The sequence below is a fragment of the Balaenoptera musculus genome, chromosome 17 (assembly GCF_009873245.2).
Source record: "Balaenoptera musculus isolate JJ_BM4_2016_0621 chromosome 17, mBalMus1.pri.v3, whole genome shotgun sequence".
NCBI classification, from domain to species: Eukaryota; Metazoa; Chordata; class Mammalia; order Artiodactyla; family Balaenopteridae; genus Balaenoptera; species Balaenoptera musculus.
In genome coordinates, this window is record NC_045801.1 from 21,070,262 (window position 1) to 21,096,808 (window position 26,547).

At 41.7% G+C, this 26,547-nt stretch overlaps 1 protein-coding gene across 1 annotated transcript in view; it reads left to right on the forward strand.

Annotated features, from left to right (window-relative positions):
- The window catches only part of EXT1 (exostosin glycosyltransferase 1), a 291,269-nt gene extending 265,003 nt beyond the window's left edge, over window positions 1-26,266 (forward strand). Inside the window, exons 5-11 of the mRNA XM_036829922.1 lie at window positions 3,351-3,483; window positions 5,681-5,799; window positions 7,077-7,172; window positions 13,259-13,348; window positions 18,789-18,949; window positions 21,694-21,865; window positions 25,711-26,266. Coding sequence (XP_036685817.1) covers window positions 3,351-3,483; window positions 5,681-5,799; window positions 7,077-7,172; window positions 13,259-13,348; window positions 18,789-18,949; window positions 21,694-21,865; window positions 25,711-25,896 — 957 coding nt within the window. The 3' untranslated portion in view covers window positions 25,897-26,266. The remainder of the gene's footprint in view (window positions 1-3,350; window positions 3,484-5,680; window positions 5,800-7,076; window positions 7,173-13,258; window positions 13,349-18,788; window positions 18,950-21,693; window positions 21,866-25,710) is intronic.
- Window positions 26,267-26,547: the final 281 nt, after the last annotated feature.

A 26,547-nucleotide genomic window follows, 5' to 3' on the forward strand; every position in this document is an offset into this window, starting at 1 on the left:
CCTTAGAGTTGTAGGTAGTGCTTAGATACGGTTGGAAACAAGACACCTCATCTTTCTTTCCAACACCAGGGTCAGGTTGTTAGTACATTCAACTGTGCTGCACTCTCTCCTACTTGGGATTTGCCTAGTATTTCTAGTCTGCTTGAAACTTCCTAATTCTGCATGTTGGAATTAAGGAGCTCTTTAATAAGAACTAGGCTCTTTGGAGCTCATTTTTTGGTGCAAATTGAGAAGTAATGATAGGGATAATGATCAAATACTGCAAAGACAGTGTTCTTGGATTCCATTATTTGTCAGAATACTGCACAACCGTAACCTGGCACTAAGGATTGAACCTGAGGAGCTCAGTCAGAATCAGGCTGAGCAAAAGAAAATGGCATCCAATGGTAATGACATATGAAAACAGCTCACAGTAGCTTGGAAACACAATTTTAAGTGACGTTTTACGAAGGGTTCTCTGCTTCTCTCTTCACGTATCTAACCATATGCACATTCAGACCATAGTATTATTGATGCCGTTGTATAATGAAAGTTTGAAATCAGTGAGAGAATAGAAATAGGAGATTTTGCTTTGGTTTGGAATGAGGTAGCATATGGTGGCGCTGCGTGTATTAGGCAACATAGTATTGGTCAAAAGACAGAGTCAAGGCCGCCTAGAATGACTGGAACCTATAATCAATTGTCCATTATTTTAAAAATAGATGGCACATAAAAATGAAAAATAAGGAGCCTGTCATTATTCCCTTTGAATTCATGTTAATAAGAAATATCATCCTTATTGAGGGTGCCATTTGGGGCTGTAAGGAAAAAAATTTCGTGTAAATTTTGTGTGCCTGTGTTTGCACGTATGTATGTGTTGATTTTCTTTATAGTGTCCAACCTTTCAATATGATGTCTTCGTTCACAGCATTCGAGAGTGAGTACTAAGGGCCCTGAAAGGCTCCTGGGAGCTGTCCAGTGTAGCAATAGGGAGAATTGGACATTAGGAGAGGGACAAAATGACCTTTCTATTTGGTGAAATGAGATCATACTCTGTCAAACTTTTGGAAGGCAAGTTGATATCAACCTTTCAGAAAGACATTTGGTAATACATATGAACAGCCTTTAAAGTGTTCATACCCTTTGACAAAATCCTAAAGCATCGGTCCTAAATGTGGAAAGTTTTAACTCAAAAATATGTTCATTGCTTTGCATGGAAATAATTGCACTATTGTTGGACATTTAGGATAAGTAAACCATTAATGCTATTAATAATATGGAAAGATCTATAATATATAATATCTGTGATAGTATAGCTGTGTAAAAATAGAAATGGAAAAATCCATGCCCAGAGAATGAACACAGGAATGAATTTTTTTAAAAAATCAAGTCTTAAGTATGAAGATTTAGGCAACCTTTCCTAACAGATTCTGAAACGTTGTTATAATTAATGTGATATTTTACTGCTTATTACGTATGAGGATAGTAAGTCATAAAGGTGGCAAATTGCTTGACCCGGGTTAAATTCAACATTTGCTATTGCTCTTATACCTTTGCTGATATCGCCCTGTTTGAAGAGAATATAAAATGCTTTTTGATACTTCAGAGGAATACTATAACTTATCATATCCTTGACTTCAAAAAGATGACAGTGTTGTGATACTGAATCAAAAAGAGTCAATGACATTGAGAATCACACCACCCAGAGACCCAAAGTGAATAGGGACCCAATTTGTGACATCTGTGAGTTCCATGTCACTTGTGTGTAGATCGGATTTATGACACCGTCCATTGTCAATGTTTTCTGTGTCTTGATATCCAAACTTATTTAAGCAACCACATGCTAGAAGGGACATAAATTTGGAAAGCAAAAAAAGGGAGGATCTAAATGAAAACCTATAAAGGAAAATAAGTAGAATTGGAAGGTACAAATAATTAAAAACTGGAATAATTGGTGTACAAAGTGAAATTGCTAGCCATGTAAAAACCCTTCACAACCATGACAATTTTCTTACAATTAATGCCTAGACAATAGCGTTTTAACACATCTCTGTTAAACCACGAAGAGCAAACATTAACACTTGAGCAAGGTTCCTAAAATCTTCCCCAAATTGGAAACCTCTGCCAATCCATATAAAATGAGCAGTTTTGATCTGGGGAAAAGAGAAAATGCAGAAATCATTGAACTAAGATCTTTGAGTTCTTCTAAATTTCCTCCTTGCTTCCTTCTCTCTCATTAAGAAATATAAACACAATAAGGTTTGCAAAGATAAATGCAGCTGACTTTATTACTTGTCTAGTCACCGTGTGGGATGAGATGAGGGTGGTAATAGCCTTAGCAAATAATACAACTCCATTTAAAATGGTCTGTACTTAAAATCACATTGCATTAAATGGGGACCTGGAAAATGATGATTTAGGTCTTAAATCTCTAAAGATATATGCCAGGCTTTTGTTTTTTAAGTACAAAAAAATTGCTGAAAACATGAAATTCTGTATCAAGTTAATTATTTGCCAAATCATATCTTAATGAGTGGATGGTATAATTACAAGAGTTTGAAAGTCCACTGTAAAGTGGACTAATCACATTCATCTGACAAATGATTCGGGATGGGAGAATGTTTGACTCGAAATGTAGAATTTAATGATCTGCGAGGTCTTCAAGTCCAAAGAAACTAATGAACTAGCTTGGCTATCATTACTCTCCATATGCCGTGGTTCTTGTCCTGTTATGTAGGATGTTTTGAGCAATTGTTAAGTCACTACTTTTTGAGATGAAAGGTAGAAAAAACTTCAGCTAACTAGTACCCCAAAGTCCTACACTTGAATTTGAAAGGACAATGAGATACGTCAAGCAAATAAATCTGCCTCCTGAATTAAAGGAACAGATCAAAACCTCAGCTGCTTCGGGAATGTGCCGTGCCTTCCATATGCTCCCAGCTCAGTCTCCATATGGACATCTATGTGCCCTGAGAACAGATCTTCCTGATGTGGATCTGGAAGCACTGCTAGATCTCAGCCATCAGGGAAACTCTTCTACACACTCTGCTTTGACATGAGCGTGGACTTATTATTATAGAAAGACAAGATAGAATTTATGGTAAACTGCAGTTTAATTAGGAAATTGGATTAGCCATTATTCATCTCTTTCTCTCTCTCTATCTCTCTCTCTCTCACTCTTTTCCATTGCTCTGTCACTCTGTGTCAGAGAATCAGTGAAGAATCGGGTTGTTTCAGTGAAGAATCAAGTTGGGGGTGGGGTAGGAGACTCACCACTTTGAGTGCCATCAACCCTCAAATTTGGATTGACTGTGTTCCTCATCTGATACCGTCCGTCTCCTCTCACCATGTGCCATGTTTTCATTTTCTAGATTATTCAGGACAGAATATTCAAGCACATATCCCGTAACAGTTTAATATGGAACAAACATCCTGGAGGATTGTTCGTCCTACCACAGTATTCATCTTATCTGGGAGATTTCCCTTACTACTATGCTAATTTAGGTAAGTGAGTGCCTTCCAGGGAGCTATTCTGGTTTACCCGCCAGGTGTCATCCAGAACTAAAGTCCCTTGATTTTTCGATTCCACCGCGGTGTCTTTGTATCATCCTATGTTGGAGACTGCTTTCTAGAGCCCTGTCCTGAACGGTGTATCAAGGTCAAGAATTATAAATCCAGCAGAGCATTGCAAAGTGAAAAATTCCTTTCTTACCTGAGCCGTTGTACTTTACATTTAGCAGAGTCATTTCTTTTTGAGAAATAGGCTTCCCAAATTACAGATCATTTTGAACATGACAATGGGTTCACTATAATTTTAAGTCTCATCTTATATAAAATGGAGCTAGGAGAGCTCTCCCTACTTTTTTTTTTCCTCCACAATCCCAACTTCTCTGTCTCAGACCAAAGAAAAACCGAACTAATAAAGGGAAAGGAAAAAGATTTAAGAATATATGATAGGGGAGAAACTTATTCACTTCATTCAATATTTATTATGCCCCTCTTCTGTGCCATGTTAATGCAATGCTAGGTGGTAGAAATAAAAAGTCAAAGGAGATACAAGCTCTGGTCTCAAGCAGCTTTTAATCTAGTCATAATGGGGAAAAGGGAACCGGCAGAGGGACGAAGCTTTGCAAAAGGCTGTTACCGCCATAGATGTATACGTATTTGGAGCCCCATTCGCTCTAGGGTTAGTAACATCTTGGACACGTCTCCTCATTCATAGTTCCAAATTTGAGAAACCCTGGGATAATAAAGCATCTTTCAAGTCGATATGGCAAAAAGACTCCAGATTTTTGTGTGGAGTTAGCAGAGCTAGCACATTAGAAGTGTGTAATTGATGCTTCTTAAACTGTTAGAGGAAAATCTTAAAGCACTGACTTGTCCTCACTGCTAAAAAAGGGAACCCCCTCCATCATATTTATTCTTCTTACTTGGCAAAGCCTTGAATGTGTATCTAGATAGTGGGAAAGCTAGCTTCTTTCTAACATGCAATTAAAGTACTAGTCGGATGGTATAATTTGCCCTGCAAAACGTTCGTATAATCCTTTGAGATATATATAGTCTGATTCTTACCTTTATCCAGTCACTACCAAAGCTTAACTTGAATGTCCCTCCACTGTCTTGTTCATATTTAAACTACTAAAATGTGAAATTAGTGGCTCTAAACTAATGAAGTTTTGGGAGGCTTTTTAACCTGTCTCCAATTTCTTCGTGGGTTTTCATGGAAAAAACTCATTTGGCGGGGGAGAAGCCATCTCACTGCTCTCTCTTTGGTGGCAGTTGTTATTTTGTACATTTATAGTACCTTTCCACCTCGGGCCTCAGAGCGCACAGTTGGCAGAGGTCTGGACCACATACTTTTCCTCTCAGCTGTGTCACTGATACACAAAGAAGAGATTCTTGGGAGTAGAGCAGCTTCTACTCTAAAATAGTGATGATGGTGATTATGATAGCGGTAAGCTCACGCTGAGTACTTACTGTTTGCAGGTCCTGTTCTAAGTACTCTGTATGCATTAACTCATTTAATTTAATTCTCATAACAACTCCATAACTTTGATCCTGTTGCTATCAGCCCCATTTCACAGCTGTGGAAACACAGAGGGTTAAGTAATTTTTCCAAGATCCCACCACCACTCAGTGGTGGAACGGAGCTTCAGACATAGACACTCATGCTCTGGATATTGTTCTTTTAACCTTTACCACTTGCTAGTTATTATCTGAAATAGTATCAATCAGGCAAAAACCCCTTAACTACATAATTCAGAGTAAGACAGATGCAAATATCCTGGAAGAGAGAGCACATTTACAAAAATCCATCCTAAGACGTAAGTGACTAGAGTTACACCGTTTCTTGGATAGAGAGTGGTGAGTAGTGGTGTGTGTGCGTAATTAGACTTTGGGTGCCTAAAAAGCGGAAGGGAGATCAAAGATGCATCCCTAAGGGAGGAAGGAAACGACTGTCAAAGGAAGAATCTGGAAATGGGCATTGAACTGTAAATTATCCAGGTCCCTAGACTCAGGCAGCAGTTAACTAGCAGCTTTTCACCTTGTTTTTGTTCCGTCAGGACACAAGAGGCAGAGGAAAAATACACTAGAAGGGAACATCATCAGCTCCAGGGTGAGGCAGTGGAGTGGAGAGGACTAATTTTCTAAGTCTTGTTTTTCAGTGCTTCATTAGGCCTCTCTGCCCTTTCTGTTTCAGGTTTAAAGCCCCCCTCCAAATTCACTGCAGTCATCCACGCGGTGACCCCCCTGGTCTCTCAGTCCCAGCCAGTGTTGAAACTCCTCGTGGCTGCAGCCAGATCCCAATACTGTGCTCAGGTGAGTGGAGGTGTTGGCCACGGTGCCTGCCCCCTCCTGCTCAGTGGACCAGAGACCCCCAGCCCTCCCTGTTCCTTCCCGGCTACGCGCTGTGCTCCCAGGGACTCCTCTCGCGTCGTGCCCCGTTACTCCCCTTTCCTTTGTCACACCTCGTTACGCCCTTTTCGTCAGCTTAGAGGTTCTTGAAAGTGAAATCTGGTACAGGTAAGGGGTGGGTTACAAAGAGATCTTTGCCCTGGGATAAAGTTAAATATTGGGTTGGCCCAAAAGGTCATTCGGGTTCTTCTAACATCTTTTGGAAAAACCTGAGCGAACTTTTTGGCCAGCCCGATATACACCAATACACTCTTTAAAGAATACATAGGCACATTATTTCATTTTTACGTGTCAGAGTGATAAAGGAACATCAGAAAGGCCACGGAGAGGACCCAGAAAACTAGGTTTCCACAGCAGAAACCAATTCGTTGGTGTCAGGAGGCGTCAACTTTTCTTTCACGGCCACCGTGACTAATTATAAAATTGGGAAAGGAAGATGATACCTATGGTAATAATGTTTTCCAAATTGGTATCGCTGTCGTACTCTTAACGGTGGTTTTTCTGAATTGTAAATTACACAAGAAGGTTTACACACGACAAAAGAATGGAATCACGTGGAAGTATGCATTTTGGAGCTAAACGTCGTTTTTATTGGAAATAACAGGATCACAGGAAATCAGCAACCATCCTGGAGAATCCAAAACACGAGCTCATGCCAGTCCTGTCTTGAATTCTCTTCTTTCTCCCATGTTGCCTGGTGTAGCGCGAATGCATAGCAGACGTTCAGTGTGCATTTTTATTCAATTTGATCCAGGTTGTTATCTTACTCGTCATCATAAGACATCAGAATTTAGGAAAACACTTTGTTAAAAACCAGCAACCCTGAAATGACTTCTTTCCTCCCCAGCTTTCTCCTACCCCCTTGACACAGTTTTTCTTAGGTTACTCTTTTTGTCCCCTCTCTTTGGTTGTTAGAGTGATCGGGTTTTGAGGGTTGTGTAGGAGTGCACTCACTTTTATTTTTTTAATTTTTGTTGGAGGATAGTTGATTTACAATGTTGTGTTAGTTTCAGGTGTACAGAGTGGAGTGGACTCACTTTAAATTCAGTTTTGAGGTCTGCCATCCTGCCTTGCTTATATCCCCATCTCCTCTCTCTCTGTCTGTAAGAAGAAACTTTGGGTTGGAGGCCTATGTAAATCTAGCCTTACCAAGCCATCTCATGACCCCCTGTCCCTTTCAGATCATAGTTCTATGGAATTGTGACAAGCCTCTCCCAGCCAAACACCGCTGGCCTGCCACTGCCGTGCCTGTCATCGTGATTGAAGGAGAAAGCAAGGTAGGACCAGAGGGGACCTCACTGTGGAATCAGTGTGGAATCTTCGTGTCTTCGGTGGGGCACCATGCGTGTTGGTCTTAGCCGTCTTCCTCCTGCTTCTGGGGGTGCTGGCCTGGACTGTTTTTCCAAAACCATACCTGTCTCTGAATGTCCTCTGCTTTGACAGCCATAGGCTTTTTTAAAAAATTTTTTTGAAGTATAGTTGATTTACAATGTTGTTTTAATTACTACTGTACAGCAACATGACTCAACTATACATAAATATATTCTTTTTCATATTCTTTTCCATTATGGTTCATCACAGGATATTGAATATAGTTCCCTGTGCTATACAGTAGGACCTTGTTATTTATCCATCCTATAAATAGTAGTTTGCATCTGCTAATCCCAAACTCCCATTCCTTCCCTCCTCTATCCCCCTCCCTCTTGGCAACTACAAGTCTGTTCTCTATGTCTGTGAGTCTATTTCTGTTTTGTAGATAAGTTGATTTGTGTCATTTTTTTTTAACTTTTAAAAAATATTTATTTATTTTTGGTTGTGTTGGGTCTTCATTGCTACGCACGGGCTTTCTCTAGTTGCGGCGAGCGGGGGCTACTCTTCGTTGAGGTGCGCGGGCTTCTCACTGCGGTGGCTTCTCTTGTTGTGGAGCACAAGCTCTAGAGCGCAGGCTTCAGTAGTTGTGGCACACGGGCTCAGTAGTTGTGGCTCGTGGGCTCTAGAGCTCAGGCTCAGTAGTTGTGGCGCACAGGCTTAGTTGCTCCGTGGCATGTGGGATCTTCTGGGACCAGGGATGGAACCCATATCCCCTGCATTGGCAGGCGGATTCTTAACCACTGCGCCACCAAGGAAGTCCCTGTGTCATATTTTAGATCCCGCTTATAAGTGTTATCATATGCTATTTTTTTTCCTCTTTCTGACTGACTTCACTTAGTATGATAATCTCTAGGTCCATCCATATTGCTGCAAATGGCATTATTTCATTCTTTTTAATGGCTGAGTAGTATTCCATTCTGTGTGTGTGTGTGTGTGTGTGTGTGCGTGTGTGCACGCACACACATGTATCACATCTTTATCCATTCATCTGTTGATGGACATTTAGGTTTTTTCCATGTCTTGGCTGTTGTGAAGCCAAGTGCTGCTATGAACGTAGAGATGCGTGTATCTTTTTGAATTATAGTTTTAGCTGGATATATGCCCAGGAGTGGGATTGCTGGATCATATGGCAGCTATATTTTTAGTTTTTTAAGGAACCTCAATACTGTTTTCCATAGTGACAGCCGTAGGCTTTGGAATTGGGTCCTAATACTAACTCTTCAGGAGATGTGTGACCCTGACTATACCTTCCTTCTCTGAGCCTCAGTTTCCTCATCTACAAAATGGAAATAATAACACATAACACATGGGGTACTATGAGGAGTAAATAAATTCAGGGCCTGGCAATGGTAATCTTTCTGGAAATGATGAGGATGAAGATGAGGCTGCTGATGGTGGTGGTGATGCATGAGGTTTGCTTAGCTGATTAATCTGAGTTAGTTGTGTCTTTGAGAATAGTGGTTCTTCCTAACATTTATCTTTAAAGGGACATTTCCACCTTACTTTTGTTTTGAGGTGCCCATCAGAGACCCTCAGGGGTGCTGGCTGCCTAGCTGGCCCCTCCTTCCCTTCTGCAGTTCATTTTGCCTAGAACGGAATGGTCCTCTTAATCATCTCATGGCCCTTAAGGGAGTCTTTTTGCCAATGCTTTCAATTAACATCAGAGGCCGTGTATAATCTGGCCTTAGCCGGCCTTCCCAATCTTCTCTCTCATTGCTTTTCCTCTGTAGATTTCATCAGTCACAGTTAACAGCACTGTGTCCCTTCCTACCCCTAAGTGTTGTCTTTCCCATTTGCTGTAAGTCTTGACCATCCTTCCTCAGCTGTTCATTTCTGTTATTGAAATTCCCATATATTCTTTAAGCCCTGGTTCACATGCTCCCTCCTCTTGGAAATATCTTCCACTCTTTGCTGCCAGAGGTGAATTCTTTTTTCTCAAGCTTCTGCTGGTGGCTTTCTTGTAGATCTTATACATTGTGAGGAAATTAGTCTCTTATTAAATGACACTGAGATTGTCATCTAAGAGACTTCCTCCGTCAGTCCCCAAAGAGTTAGGTCATGAGATATTGTCTCACACTAAGTAAACCCTCTTTGAGCCAGAATAAGAACGACCAAGGTATTAGGTTGCACCATTTGAAATCATCATTTGGGTGGCTGCAAGTGGGCATTTCATATAGTTCAACAGGATGCACTGAGAATTATAACTGTCACGTGCGTGGACAAGGTGATCCGTGCATTATCTATTGAGTTCCAGTGTAGGCTGCCTACTGTGTGCTGGGCAACATGAGGAAACACAGTGGTGAATGTGACAGATACAGTCACAGCCTTCATAGGACTGGAGTCAAGCAATGTGGTTATCAGAGAGCTGATTGGTAAGCACTTAATGAGGAAAGGGAGGGATGAGAATAATCACATGCCTGTTGGCATCGGTCTTACTTACCCTTATGAATTCATCTCACCAATAGGTATGGTTTCACAAAAGGGACTGGCACAGAAAAATCTCCTGCTTACAACCCCATATATCTGTCTCCCCAGTTCCAATGCCTGAGGCCCTGAACAGTGCTCAGATGGGTTCTCTTCACTTTGAACTTGGAAATTCTTTGTTTTTTTATGCTTCCATGGGTGACTAGATCTCCTTCTGGTAGATACGTCTCTCTTTGAATATGTCAGGATATTCAAATAGGATCCATTCTGACTGACCGACTGGGAGCCATTCTGACTCCTATGGTTAGTATTGCATTTTTATGCCCAGACTCATTGACTGATTTTATACTCTCACTCCCAGCTAGTAGTCCCAGTTTCTTTATTTCTAAGATGATGATGATGATAATAGTACCTTTCTTGTAGGCTTTATCAGACGTGTCTTATAAGATACCTACCTCCCATTCTCCCAGCCGTATTTATGTCTGGGCTTCTGGCCATTTGTTGAGTCCTAGACTTCACCTTGGCCACTGAATCCAGTAGGTCACGTGGTTCCTTTTCCCTCGTTGGGACCGCACCACCTGGTAAAGCATTTGCACTTAAGTCTTGCTTTAGACTCTGCATTCTAGGGCACCTGGACGCTAAGACTTGGGCCCATTTTGATGATGAGATGAGATACTGCATTACAGGTGCTCAGCCCTGTACCCGTTATACACTCAGGATTCAGTAAATGTCACCTCCTCTTCTGGGCGGGGGGCATTGTAAAGTGATGGTTTGTATTATGGGCTTTGGGGTCAGACTTCCTCTATGTGACCTAAGGCAAGTTATTTCATTCTGTGTGCCTCAATCCCTCCTTCAGTAAATGGAAGAAATCATAACACCTAACAGGTTAGCTAAAAGGATCAAATGGTTTGATACTGTACATGTAAATGTATTGCTGCTTAGGAGTGTGGATGCACATGGTAGGTGCTTGAAAAATGCCAACTCTTATTGTGCTTTGTATTATTACTTATGAACATTTCTTATCTTCCCTACTAGACAGGGAACTTCTTGAGCCTAGGTCATTTCCCAGTTGTGTTTGTTCATTCTAGAAGGGTTTGGGCTGTTACATGGTAACTAAGTATTTCTTAAATGAGCTAACAAGGAAAACCCAGCTCCCTCAGGATTGACTTTGTAAGTACATTGGCTCCTTTCATGCTAATCCACTGAACTTTTGGAACGTAGCTGAGGCAGGGTATTTGAAAGAGAGCCTCTAGTTTCTACACTAGATTTAGAAGTGGCTGACTTATGGGCTCTTAACTCTTATTGATGAAGCAAGTTCAGAAAAAGGGAATGGATCCTTCTAAACCCAGTGGTTGGGCCCATAACGGGGAAAGAAGTCATATGTCCTACTCCTTCCCCATTTTAAATTTCCATGTCTAGCCTTGAGTTTAAAATTGATGTGTTTGCTGCTTTGGCTGGAAAATTCTGTTTTGAATTTATAGGCCTTGTCTCTGCAGCTCTCCCCTGTAGGCTTAACAAGGGAAAGGTCAGGGCATCACTAAGCTGGCAACTAATAACTTCTGCATTAGTTAGTGGGCATGTAAACAGTGTCAGGAGAATTGCTTCAGGCTGAGATTTCTGAGCCCTGTGTATACGGGGTTGCTGACCGCTTTTGTATTTTATTTTGAGAAAGAGAAAAAAGAGAAAGAGAAAAAAACACTTGACCCAGTTGTCAGATGTGTAGGAGCAGAGCCTGGAGTATAGGTATATCCCTTGAGCCCCCACAGATGGGTTCTAGTGGGCATTTTCCATCCTTAAATGATGTGAGCCCTCCAGTAGCTTCTCCGGCACGTAAACCAAATCTGAGATGAGGCTTGCGGATGAGATGGCTCCCTGATGTAAATATAGCCTGGGCTTCTTTGGGGGGGTGTGGGGAGGGGTCCTTAGATTTTGAGCCTTGGCAGCCGGGCTAAGTGCCTCCCTTTTCCCTTTATCTCTCGCATTCATTCCCTGGCCTTTGTGCCTTGAAAGTTGATGGCAAGTGTCTTCTCTCTCAGTCTCCGCGTAGGAATCGAGAGAGGATGGCACAACAGTTACTATACCTTCCAGAGGAAGTGGTGAATGTGAGATTGCCATGTGTGCCCACATTCACTTTTGAGGTCCTTTCCACCCCGAGACAGGTATAGCATAGGGCTGAGGTGCTCTGTAGAGTCACACCATCTGGGATGGTGTGCTGGTGGGTCCATCCTAAGCAAGACACAACCTTTCTGTACCTTAGTTTTCTCACCTATAAAACGGGGTTGTTATACAGATGAAATGAGATGATGTACATAAAGAACTTGGAACATTTCCGGGACTTCCCTGGTGGTCCAGTGGGAAGGACTCCGCACTCCCAATACAGGGGACCCAGGTGCGATCCCTGGTCGGGGAACTAGATCCCTCATGTCGCAAAACGAAGATCCTGCGTGCTGCAACTAAATAAACAAATAAATAAATAAGAACTTGGAACATTCCCTGACACAGAGTAAATGTTTTTAAAAATGTTAGTTATTCTTATATCATCATTCTTATTAGGTATTCTACAGAAACTTCAACACAGAAGTTCATGCTGGGACTGTCATAGGGTAGTCTCTTCAGTCTCAGTTTTTCAACTGATCCCCTCATCCCCCAAACCCTCACCACACACACATACACACACACACACTCACACGCACACTCACACGCACACCCACACACACACACACGTACAACTCACCTCACCATGCCTTATCCTGGTGCTGCCCAAACTTTATACTACCTTCACAGTTTTCCTAAATCCATGGACCACGTGTTCTATTGTTTAGTATTTTTCTTTAAATCAGCTTACTTTTCACTTTAATGAAACTATTTTTGAATACTAGTACCTTTTATTGCTATAGCTACTAATATATATGTGTATATATTTTTGCTTCTCTGAGCTAAAATAAATAAAGAGTAGAATTTTTAAATGTTTGTCTCTGCACATCCTAAAATGACCTGGCCTTCCAGTGGTGTGTGTCCCACACTTGGAATCACTGCTCCTTCCATCCACTCTTCCCTGGCCTCAGAGTGCTGGCTCTCCCCTCTGTGCCTTTGCATCTACTGAGCCCTCTGTCTGTTAGGCCTCATTTCTATTTATCCCCAGTGGATTCCTGGCCATCAAGGTCCTGATTCAGTGTGACTCTGAGGCTTTCGTTGCTCTTCCAAGCAGCTGGTTGCTGCATCCTCTGGTCTCCCGGCATTTCTCGTATCAGGCGAGGACCGATCACCCTCATCTTGTTCTCTTGGTCATCTTGGTCTCCCTGCAGACTATGAACTCCTCCAATCTTACTCGCCTCTGTACTGCCTTCGACTAGCAAGGTGTCTGTACACAGTAGGTGCCCAGTAATGGTGGGACCAAATGGATCTGCACAGATGGGAAACGGAAGCCTTCTGTTTTGAGAGGTGACATGGTGGTGGAGCATCCTTTGTGAAGATGACAATGGGGGAAATTTTCCTGAAAACAAGACTGTCCATTTACCTCTCTTCTCCCCGATTCCTTCCCTCCTGCCTGCTTTCCCCCGCCTCCCAGGTTATGAGCAGCCGTTTTCTGCCCTATGACAACATCGTCACAGACGCCGTGCTCAGCCTTGACGAGGACACTGTGCTTTCAACCACGGAGGTAAGCAGCCTCACCAAGGAGGGGCGGAGGGCCCTGCGGGCAGTCGCCTCAAACCCCAAGGTGCCGGCGCCCCTTTTGCCCTTGCGTTGGCCAAGCCCAAAACGTTTTTCAAAACTTCCTGCAGAGTCGGTCTGAATCAGCCTGGTTCCTGTGAGCACCTTGCCGCCACCTGGCACCCTGATGAGGGCATTTTCCCCTTTGTTTCCTCTGCTAATCGGTTCCTCATTTGCAAGGCTGTGCCTCACCTCACCCCTCCCTCCTGCCCTCCTTTTGTTTGTTTGTTTGTTTGTTTTTTAACAGTGCAGGTGCAGGCAGGTGTGCAGAGGGACCCAGGGGAGGCGGGCAGGGGCACCTGTTTAGCATTTTCTCGAAACCACGCTCTGGGAGCCCATCTTTCCTGATTCTGCTAACGCCTGTGTGGGCGTGTGTTGACTTTGTTGGGGAACACTATTCTGGGTTCTAAAGGCAGCTTTTCCATCTTGGTTGGAAGTGTGCATTTTCTTTAACCCACACGAGAGCAAACGGTTTCACTTGAAGGCTGAGATGGAGATCCCTGCTATTTCAGATGTTCAGGTATTTGTGCCAAAAATAAGATTGCACAGAGCAATGTGTGAGGGGGAGGGAGAGAAGAGGAAAGATAGCTATGCTAGAAAACCAATTTTTACAACTCGAATGAGTATTGATCTGTGAAACCGCACTTAAAACCGTAGAGGGGAGCAAAGACAGTTACACAAAAATGTAGTAGATCACAAATACATTATTCGTGGTAGCTGCTAAAAAGCTTGGAGACTTAGCTACTTATCCTGTTCCCCTTCTTTTATTCCTTTTTATTCATAATCATTTTCTTTTCAATTTAAATGTCGACACTTACCAGCAGACGTTTTCCTGGATGCCAGTCTGATTCTAACGGCCTGCTGCCCACATAGCCAAGACTCATGGTAACTTGGGCTAGCAGTCTCTGTGTCTCCTCAAATTCCATGGATGCTTCCAGTTTCCATCAAATGGAGTTGCGCAGACGTTCTGTGTAAGGGCAACCAAAATCACCCCAGGACAAAATGTCCTGGGCCTCACCTTGGTTAAAGGCTTTCTATGCAGCCAAAGCTCTATAAGTACTTGGTGAATGAGTGATGTTGGAGGCATGCGTGCCGCGTGGATTAAAGTGTGAGCACACGGCCAGTTGTGTCATGTGTGAGTCGGCAGGAGAAAGAGGTGGGGGGAAGGGGAGAGATGCTTAATGTTCAAAGAGAATGACTGCAATGGAATACAAGGAACGGGACGCTCCAGCTTGCATTTTTCTCCTGCTTCCTGCAAGGGAGGCTGGCATCCCCGGAGCAAATTCATTCAACAAGTATTTATTGAGGGATGTCTTTGTTCTGGTCTCTGCCAGGTACTTTGATTACACAGTTCCTGCCTGTAGCCGCCAGAGTCCTGGCAGCAAACAATTCAAGTCAGGTGACTCAGATGAAGGGATTTAGGATGACTTAGGGAGGTGAGTGGGGTTAAAGGACGCCACAGGAGAGGGAGAGGCACCTGGGGAGTGGCACGAGCTTGAAGCAGCTCCTACTTCTAGGCCTGAAGAAGTGAAGGAAGGAAACAGTGTTTCCGGTGTCCCTGAGAGGGGGAACTAGGAAGAAGAGGCTGCCCTACGAGAGCTATGACCATGGAGGGGTGTGGCACCTACCAGAACTCTGGGGCCAGAGCTGGGGTGGGGAGCAGGGGAGAAATACTGTCCTCTCTCTGTCCCACCTCCATTTTCTTGCCAGCAACTCCCATTGACCTAACCCAATCAGCCACCAGCTGGCAAGGAAGACCAGGTTATGCAGTCCATAGAGTTCCATTGTCTCAGGCGTAGGGCACGGCAAGAAGAGCGGAGAGTGGATCTCGGAGAGCAAACAGGAAAGGCAGCACGTTGCCATGTGAAACGTATAGTCAAGACTACAGCATATACCTGAATCGTTACCCTATGACCTGAAGTATTGATTGATGTCTCATCTTCCGCTGGGCACAGAGCAGTTGATCTCACACTCGGGTTTGTTTCTCTCTGTCCCACGGTGAAATAACTTTCAGCTGCTGTGATGTAAATTCACGTGCTGGTGAATTTCTTTTCAAAGAATAGCAATTCCAGCCTCTCAATGCATGCTGGGAAGAACTTGTGCTGTATGTGGAGCAATTAGAAGTCAGCGTGGGTTGAGCATGAGATGGAAGTTTAAGAGGCTGGCCGTCTGGTTTGTTTACTTTTCTGGCGGATCAGTGGAGCAGTCGTGTTGCCTGACACGGTGGAGGACAAGGGTTTCTCTTTTCTCTTTTTTTTAGGTGAATAGATGTTGGTTCATTTTATTTCCTCTCTAAGGATTCTTAGCTTGTTTAAATGCCTCTCTGTAGTATTAAGTATAAATTTTTAAACAGTGTCCTATAAAGGGTATTAGATAGAGTTGGTTTATAGTTATTTACATTTATCTGGGTTGCTTCAAATTCTCGAAAGAAAACCGATGTTAGTTTTTAAGAGAAGAGGCCATAAGCTGACCTTTGCCTCCTTTGATGTGTTAATGAGCTGCGTGAAAGCAGAACTATCACAAGAATCATAGTTTTATTGGAATTTACTTTTGAGCTGCTTTGAAATGACTTGAAACGGCTTTGAGATAGTAAGGAATTCATGTGATGAAAACACCCCATCGGTGTATGCGTCTCCTTTTCAAAGGATAATGGAAAACTCCGAAGAGTGCTGACAGCCAGGCTGATTCTTTGATGACGGGCTGCATAATGTACTATCCCATGAGTTGGCACCATTAGTATTGAACGCCAGTGATGATGTGCAGGTTATCACGACCTGCTTTCAGTTTTTTGGCAAATACTGTCCACTCCCCTGCTATCTTTTAACTTTGAGACGCCCCTTACCCCACCACGCTTCCTTAATGTGTATCCCAACAACCTACTTTTTTCCCCCCAGGTATTATAGTTTGGGGGAAAATGCTATATTGTTAAGGCTTTCTTATCTTGAGTCAGGGCACCAAACTAAATCTCCATAAAAATTTAAATTCATGGCTGTTTACAAAAATCATGTCTTCTAACTAAGCCCCAAGAATTCAGAGATAAAAGGACCCTTACAGATCACCCAGGCCAGTGTTTCCCAAACCTAGGATTTCACTGATATGTTTACCTAGGATGAGGCTTAAAAAAAGAAAGAGTATGCTGTTTAAAGGAAAATATTAACTAAGTTATCGAATATGTGGTGGGAATGTGGGAAAAGGAGCGATGATGGTTATGCATATGGTGAGAACTTGGGAAATACTGATCTAGGCTTATTTGCTTTGTCTTGTAATTGAGGTAAAATTCACATAGCATAAAATTAACCATCTTCAAGTGTATGATTCAGTGGCATTTAATACCTTCACCGTGTTGTATGCTTATTACCTCTACTTCATTCTGAAACATTTTCATTACCCAGAAAGGAAACCCATTAATCAGTCACTCCCTATCCTTTGGAACCACTAATCTGTTTTCTGTGTCTATGGATTTGTGTATTCTGGACACTTCATGTAAGTGGAATCACACAAATACGGGGCCTTTTGTGTGTGGCTTCTTTCACTCAGCATAATGTTTTCAAGGTCTGTCCACGTCGTGGCACGCATACGCATCAGTGTTTCATTCCTTTTTATAGCTGAATAATATTCCATTGAATGGATATACCATGTTTGGTTTATTTATTGATGAGTTGAGGGCATTTGGGTTGTTTCCACCTTTGGGCTATTGTGCACGGTTATTTGCTCTGCTTTTGAACCCCTGGGAGGTCAGGAACTGGACTTGCCAACATCACTCAGCCACCATCACAGTGCCAAGACTTGAAATATCTGTGGAATAAATGAAAATTCCGTTTGCATTGCTTATCAAGAAGAGATAGGGCAAAGGTTGTTGGGTGCATGTGTCACCTGTATAAGATAAATTGTTTTCAACACTGTAGCAACAGAGCTAGAAGGGGAAGCTATGCTAACAGTAAAAACAAAAATCACACCAAAAAAATCACACACCAAATCTGAAACCAGATGGCTTGGGTTCAGATCTTGGCTCTGCCACTTACTAACTCAGAAAAATTATTTGAACCTCCATATCCTTAGCTTCCCTCCCTGTAAACTGGAGACTCTTAAAATTACCTACTTCACAGGGTTACTGTGAGGATGAAATGAGTTAAAATATGTAAGTTTTTTTTTTTTTGTATCTGAAATGTCTTTATTTTGATTTCATTTTTGAAAGAAAATAGAACTGAAAGAGAGTTACAATTTTTTCTTTCAGTATTTTAAATCATTTGATCTACAGAATTCTTGCTTGCATCATTTCTTTTGTTTTTCTCCAGGTTTATTGAAATATAATGATGTATAATATTGTATTAGTCCAAGGTGTACAACATGATTTGATATATGTATATATTGCAAAAGGATTACCACAACAATTTTAGTTACTGTCATTCACCTCACATGGCTATAATAAAATATGTAAGTTCTTATAACCATGCCTGTTGTATTATAAGCATTACACAATTATGACCATTATATGATGGTTTGCTGTTACTGGGTTTTTTGGGGGGGGGGGTTGTTTTGTTTTGTTTTGTTTTTACTTTATGTTATTTTATGTGTCATTCATCAAAGAATCATAGAAAGTCAAAAGTGAGTTTACACATTTGAAAACAGACTATTTGCTAATTACACATGTTAGTTTGCAGCAGGTTCAGAAGCACCTGCTTTGGGTTATTTTGAGCACTAGGAAGTCATTTCACTGCATTTCCTTTAAAAATAATCTTGGTCTGTCCCCACTTAGTCCTAGTGATTTTTCACTGTGGATGTGTTTTCTAAATTCCCTTGCACTGAGTATCTTCACACCTGAGAGGCCTGAATTACTGTTCTTGATGATACCTGCTTTGTATTCCCGTTAGAACTTGTGTGCTTTTAAAACATCTTTTCTCTGGCTCTTAAGTGGATGCTTTGATTTTAGTCACTGTGGCTTTGCTGTGTGCTGGTGATGATGTATGCTATATATTCATATGGTAGATGTATACAGAAAAATCTGCTCCTGTTTATAAAACAGATGCATTTATGCCTCCCATCAATCAGTGGTCACATATCTTTTGGAGGTTGGGGGGGAAGCAACTGATTTTTTGACTTTTTAGCTTGAATAGACTGGATTTCTAAAGGACATATCCACCAATGTATTTTTTTTCCTTCTTTCATTTCCACACTAATCTGAAGTTTCTTTAACAGAAAACATTAAAATGTGCATAATTATGGGGCCAAATGTCAAGCAGTCAGTTTAATTTGCTGATGAATACATGGAATTAATGTTACGCAACAGTCCTGGGATTTCACATTACGAATTAGCAGGGGGAAGGTGATGTTTTGTTGACATTTGTTAACACCGTTGATTGCTTGTTTGGCTTGTGTTCTGCCTGCAGGTGGATTTTGCGTTCACCGTGTGGCAGAGCTTCCCCGAGAGGATTGTAGGGTACCCTGCACGCAGCCATTTCTGGGATAACTCGAAGGAGCGGTGGGGCTACACGTCCAAGTGGACGAACGACTACTCCATGGTGTTGACGGGAGCTGCTCTTTACCACAAGTGAGGAGTTTGGACACCATCTTATATTGTTTTTTATATTAGTTTCTGGCTGCTGCAGAGATGGGAACTTGGGCCAAATCTTGTTAACAACCTTAATGGAAATTAGTTTGAAAAATCCCCATTTCAATTCTGTTGATGTGGCCAACGTGTATGTTTGAAATCAGTAAAACCTCTTGGCTTATGGCATCTTTAGAAACTATGGTAGAGCAGCATCTTCAGTGACTCTGAGGTGTGGAGACGTACTCAGAGTGTATTGAGTAACTGAATGTGTAGAAGAACAACAAAGTAAACGCTTAATTGAGCACCTCCCAGCACTGTTCTAGGTGCTTAGGATTTACCACTGAGTAAAATAGGAAAAAAACTATCTGCCCATACAGGTTTTGTATTCTAACAATATACATAATACTTCTATAATATGTTAAGAGAGGGGCTTCCCTGGTGGCACAGTGGTTAAGAATCTGCCTGCCAGTGCAGGGGACAGGTTCGAGCCCTGGTCCGGGAAGATCCCACATGGAGTGGAGCAACTAAGCCCGTGCACCACAACTACTGAGCCTGTGCTCTAGAGCCCATGCTCCGCAACAAAGAGTAGCCCCCGCTCGCTGCAACTAGAGAAAGCCCGCGTGCAGCAACGAAGACCCCAACGCAGCCAAAAATAAAAACAAATAAATTTAAAAATATATCTATTAGGAGATAAGACAAAGCAGAGCCGGGCAAAGGTGGAGAAGGGGCAGGTTGGGGGTGATCCTCATTGAACGGATGAGATTTGAGTGGAGACTTGAAAGGAGAAAAGAAGTCAGCCAGGAGAATACCTGTAGGAGGAGTGCTCTGGCGTGGGGAGCAGTGTGAAAGGATGCCCTGAGACAAGATGCTGGAGGAATATCCAGAAGACCGATGTGACCAGAGTGGAGTGAGGGGCAAGCAGGTGAGAGAGGTCATGGGATCCCGGATGCAGGACCCTGCTTTCCATCATGAGGACTTGACCGTCTTCTAAATTATGTGGGGAGCCGGTGCAGGGATGTGAGCAGAGCAATCCTTCTTATGTTTTAGGCATCTACTGTGAAGGCTGTGGTGAGGATAGACTCTAAGGGGGCCAGGGGAGAAGCAGGGAGACTTATTAGGAGGTGACTGACATTATCTAGGCAAGAGATGATGGAACCTGGGTCAGGAAGTGAGCAACAGAGGTGGGAAGGTAGTGATCAGATTGTGGACATATTTTGAAGATGCTCCAGCATGATGTCCTGACAGATTGGGTACAGAGTTTGATGACTCTTAGGGTTTTTGACTTGAAGAACTAGAAGTATAGAGTAGTAAGCCATCAGCAGAGTTGGGGAAAGGCGTAGATGGAATAGGTATTAGGGAAAATACAGGAGTTCAGTCTTGAGCATGCAGGGACATTTAACAGAGTGTGTTGAAAAAGTCAGGGATGGAGATATAAATTTGGGAGCTGTTTGCATAGATTTGATCTTTAAAGCTAGGAGACTCAGGTAAGATGGCCAAATTCATGAGTGTAGAAGGCTAATGTTCCTGACTCAATCATTATTGAAATCCCCTCCTTAGTAAGGTGAACACACCAATCTTAACCTGGTCTTTTTTAGTAAAATATAGAGAATCCTGTCGTCTCAAGGATGGCGTTGGAAATGCACAAGGTATAAGCATTTAGGGTGACTGAATCTTGATCTCAAGACTCCACCTCTTTCTTCCTGCCACCACCATTCAGTGAACCAAATTCATTCAAATGATTTTTCCAATAAATATATGCTATATATTCCTCCAAAAAAAATACTAGGGTGAGAAATAATTCAAATAAATTGTGGGTTCTCCATAATGATTGACCACCAGATTGATTGGGGTTTTGAAACACAAAAGAAGTGTTTTGTGTTGAAAACACTTTGTAGAAGTGTTGAAACACATGCCTTACAGGCCAGAAAAAATGGAATGGTTATACTGTTGAACTCAGAGTTATGGAATAGTATTGAATACAGTTCTGATTAAACCAATAATTAAAAGTGTAAAGCAACTTGTAATGATATGTGGATCACATATAAGTAACTTCTCTTGCCATCTAAGTATTCGGTTTCTAACCAACCAGCCTGATATTAAAGTTAGCCTGGGGCTTCCCTGGTGGCGCAGTGGTTGAGAGTCTGCCTGCCAATGCAGGGGACACGGGTTCGAGCCCTGGTCTGGGAGGATCCCACATGCCGCGGAGCAACTAGGCCCGTGAGCCACAACTGCTGAGCCTGCGCGTCTGGAGCCTGTGCTCCGCAACAAGAGAGGCCGCGACAGTGAGAGGCCCGCGCACCGCGATGAAGAGTGGCCCCCACTTGCCACAACTTGAGAAAGCCCATGCACAGAAACGAAGACCCAACACAGCCAAAAATAAATAAATAAATAAATAATAATTTTTAAAAAAAAGAAGTTTAAAAAAAAAAAAAAAGTTAGTCTGGGCAAGCAATAGCTGCATCTGTGTGCTTCTCTGTACTTTGTTTCCTTATCTGTAAAACAGGGATAACACGAGTACCTACATCATAGGTTTCTTATAAGGATTAGATGAGGCATTTCTTGTAAAGTACTTTAGAACATTACCTGGTATATAGTATGTACCATATAAATGACAATTGTCATCGTCATCATCAACCATGATATGTTTAGGGATTCAAAGAATGAGTATGTGGTTTCTGTCAAAGAAGACCACCTGTTATTTTATAATGATGACCCCTGCTGAAACCTGTCTTTGGTTTGTACAGATATTATCACTACCTTTACACCCATTACCTGCCAGCCAGCCTGAAGAACATGGTGGACCAATTGGCCAACTGTGAGGACATACTCATGAATTTCCTGGTGTCTGCTGTGACAAAATTGCCTCCAATCAAAGTGACCCAGAAGAAACAGTATAAGGAGACAATGATGGGACAGGTAAGAGAAGGAGAACTCTCCCCCCCTTGCTTTGCTCACTGGTGACTCAGTCTGAGGTAATGAGGACTCACTGTTCCTCTAGGAAGCATAATGAGAAGATATCAGGAAACAAACCACATCCAAAAGCTCTGAGGGAGTGTATGTTTGGACATGGGTAATTGGGAAGATGTAAGTCAAGAGTATCTTTATGTCAGGAGTATAAAAGCTGTCTAAATTGGTGCAGCCACTATGGAGAAAAGTATGGAGGTTCCTTAAAAAAACTAAAAATAGAGTTACCATATGATCCAGCAATCTCATTCCTGGGCATACATCCAGAGAAAACTCTAAATCGAAAATACCCATGTACCCCAGTGTTCATAGCAGCACTGTTTACAAAAGCCAAGACATGCCAGCAACCTAAGTGTCCATCAACAGATGAATGGATAAAGAAGATGTGACATTTTATATATATATATATATATATATATATATATATATATATATATATATATATATATATATGCAATGGAATATTAGCCATGAAAATGAATGAAATAATGCCATTTGCAGTAATATGGATGGACCTAGGGATTATCATACTAAGTGAAGTAAGTCAGACAGAGAAAGACAAATATCATATAATATTGCTTATATGTGGAATCTTAAAAAATGATACAAATGAACTTATTTACAAAACAGAAGTAGACTCACAGACATAGAAAACAAACTATGGTTACCAAAGGGGATAGTGGGTGTGGGGAGAGATAAATTAGGAGTTTAGGATTAACAGATACACACTACTATGTATAAAATAGGTAAACAACAAGGACCTACTGTCTAGCACAGGGAACAATACTCAATATCTTGTAATAACCTATAATGGAAAAGAACCTAAAAAGGAATATATATCTGTATAACTGAATCACTTTGCTGTACACCTGAAACTAACACAACATTTATACTTCAATAAAAGTTGAATAAAAAAATAAAAGCGCTCATGTGACCTACCAGGTGGCATAAGAAAGACCTCTCTTCTCCAGAGTTAAAGACCTAAAGAGAATTTATGCAAGTTTATTTTAGGTGTTTTATTGAATCAATAGCTAATAATGCTCTCAACACAGCCTTCTAGTGGTTGCTCTTGAGTTGGATGCGCATTGTGGAGGCAGATGAGGAGTCATAGTACTTGATTTTCAGTTCTAGAGCAAGCACTTAGTTGCTGTAGGCAAGTCAGTTACCTTCCGAAACTCAATTGTCCCATCTTTAAAATGGAAATGGTGAAATCTACCTCACAGCATTGAGGTCAGATGTATGAAAGCTTTTGCCAAAGTAAAATACAGTGTTGAGTCACAAATGATTACTACTAAAGATACTTTCAGTGAAATATAATCTAACTTTCTCTTTTTACAAGTAAGAAAACTAGGACCCAAAGAATTTAAGCATATTGCCAGAAGTCACCCAGGATTAGAGACAACTTGGGGTTGAATCCCGGCCTCTGTTTCTTCCACTATTTATTCTTCTACACCCCAGGGTCCTTTTATTCATCTTGGACAGAGCCCAGTACTCTATGTACGAAATCAAAAACCGTAAGACCATTTAGATCTACCCAAGTTAAATCATGGAGAATCCAGCAGGATTTGAGTCAGCCTAAAAGGACATACTTATGTAGTTATATCAGTTCAATTTGGGGGGTTTTCCATGTACCGTGTTCTAACAGTTATTGAAAATGACATATAAATCTAGCTTTTGCAGAGGAAAATGTAACCAGGCCTCATGTTAACACAATTGATGGTTTTTCATTCTCTGAATTTAGTAAAAGCAAAAAATTTACAGGATTTTAAGTTTATAAAATTTAATAATTTAATATTTACCAAATATGTACAGGTTATCAGGCATTGTTCTAGGTACTAGGTACTGGACAAAGTAAAGAATCTAGTGGAAAATTCTATTTCCCTCTAATTACTAAAAGGATGGGCGAGAGGATTTACAAGAATTTGTCATTTTTAAGACTGAAAGACTTTTCAAATTCAAGCAAAATGTATTGAGTACCCATGCATATTCATATTTATTATCTCATTTAAAGATACACCATTCCAAAAAAAAAAAAAAAAAAAAGATACACCATTCCTTTAATATTGTTAACTCAGAGTCCTCTGGACTCCCCTGAGGTTATACACAAATTAGGGGTGGAACTCATAACGTATGGTTTCTTAGGGGTTGGTTTTTCACTCTTTTCATAGATTTGCCCAATTCTACCAAACCAATATTTCTAGTGACTTTACACATGTTTTGGAACAAATCTAAATTTAGGCTTAGGTCTAACTAGACGTATCTCGCTAGATATGTGCTATATTTGCCCCCTTCTTCCCATCATATACACTAGTTTATTGAATGTTTGTGTGACTGGTGAAGTAAATGGATATCGTGCTCTAAAATTGTGCCTTTGTAACACAGGAAAGATATCTTCTGTAATATGTTGGTTGACCCAAAATAAATGTTAAAATCAAGAGGCAAAAAAGAGACTTGAATGATTCACTTGGACTCTTTTTTTTTCATTTGTAAGAGAATAAGAATGAGCTTAGGCTCTTGACAGTGTTTCCCTTTGCGGATGTGAGCACTCACCGGGATGTAGTGGGTCTAGCCCTTTGGGAATAAGTGGGCCAATCAGAAATGGCCTGCAAGCTCATCCCAAATTAGGAGAAAAATGGAGGTACCTTTGGGACTTTCGGCTCTGATATGGACTCAACTGGTCAGCTTAATTTGATACTCTCTCTGATTTACCAAGCAGAGTTCCTCTAGTACAAAAGGTAAAGAATGAAACCTGAGTTCTGCCCCTTTCTAGCCCTGAACAAACAATTTTAACTTCCTTGAACCTGCTTCCTCATCTGTAAAGTGGAGATGCTATTACCTGGGTAGATAACTCGACCAGGTTGCTGCGAGGCTCAAATGAGCTCATGAAAACACTTTACAAATAGTGTTTTGTTTGTTGTTCTGCTGCTCCAAGATAACTTGACATTTGTATTTACCTTCGATGCTTTCTTTCAAGCATATTGACACTTGTGGTTTTAAAGTGACTCTGAGTGATTCTCACAGCAAAATGTACCTTCCTATGAAAATATTTTCTAACAATGCATGAGGATGCAAACACATTACACACACACACACACACATATATACACATACATATATATACACCACTCAACAGTGGCCTATTGACATAAATGAGTTTGTGGGTTTTTTTCGACATAATTGGGCAGCCCACCTTTTCCTTGTTTCATAAAAACACGATTTTAAAGACATTATGCTTAGTTGATCTATTTAAATTTCAGCACTCAAGTCACTTAAGGCATTCTTTTAAATCAGTGTTAGTCATTTAGATGGTCTAAAAATATTTAACCAACCTTAGGGTCAACATGGAGAGCTGAAGAGATGGCAGCCATCTTTCTTCTTACCCAGAATCAACCAAATTAACAGAGGGGTTTCAGAAAATTATCTGTGAAACCATAAACACATTATCAGTCATCGCATTTGCTCCCAAGTGCAAAGAAAAGTTTTATGTTTAGTGACCACAGCAGTTGCGATTCAGTTGGTGGGTCCTTCACGGACCAGAGAATGTGTCAGTCCCTATGGATCTTTGTATGTTTGGGGCTTTGGGAAACGTGGCAGGTCTCGGGCAAATCTTCTGGCGAGGCTGAAAATCCGGATCCATGCTTGCATCTTCACCAGGCACGTGGATGGGGCCGGCGTGGTGGCCAGGCCAGACCCTGAGGCCTACTGCGTGCCCATAAGCCCGACTTCGTTTACGGCCGTGTGTCCATCTCACCTGGCACCTGTCTCATCGTCTTCCCTCTTTCTCTCCCTCTCCCCAGACCTCTCGGGCTTCCCGCTGGGCTGACCCTGACCACTTTGCCCAGCGACAGAGCTGCATGAATACGTTTGCCAGCTGGTTTGGCTACATGCCGCTGATCCACTCTCAGATGAGGCTCGACCCCGTCCTCTTTAAAGACCAGGTCTCTATTCTGCGGAAGAAATACCGAGACATCGAGCGACTTTGAGGAGCCTGGCCGAGTCGGGGGAGGGGAGCAAGAAGGGCCAGGGGATGGGGTCAGTGGCTCTCTCTTCCCCGTGCAGATCCGCTCAGCGGCGGAGCCAGATTGTGCCAAGTATCCAAATAAACTAAGATGATCAAAGTGACAAAAAAAGGAAATAAAGGAAAATAAAAAGGCCAATGGAAACTCTACGCCTGACTCGTGGGACTGCACAGGACTGTTCCAGACTCACCTCACGGACTTCTATGTCCCAAGACTAGGTTGTGTACAGTTTAATTATGGAACATTAAATAATTATTTTTGAAATGATTGCTATGCAGGTTTAAACTTTTTTAATGATCAAAACTATTAAAAACCAGAGTTCTTTCTTTAATCAGAATTGTGTTGGTTGTGAATATTTCAAAGCTGCTGTTCCTCTTCCCGCAGACAGCATTGCCGTCGGTCGCGCGGGGTGCCCTGCAGCTTCGAAAAGCTCGGACTTCGTGGAAAAAACCATAAGTCACTCTGCCCCGTGTCAAGAAATAACCAAGCATAAATAAGACAAGTTCATGACTCAGCTTTGCCAGAGCAAATTGTTTTCCATTTTGAATTTGCAGATCCACTTGAACTTTTTATCTCTAAAATGTTGCTGCATGAGAAAAAGTATAATGACCTCCA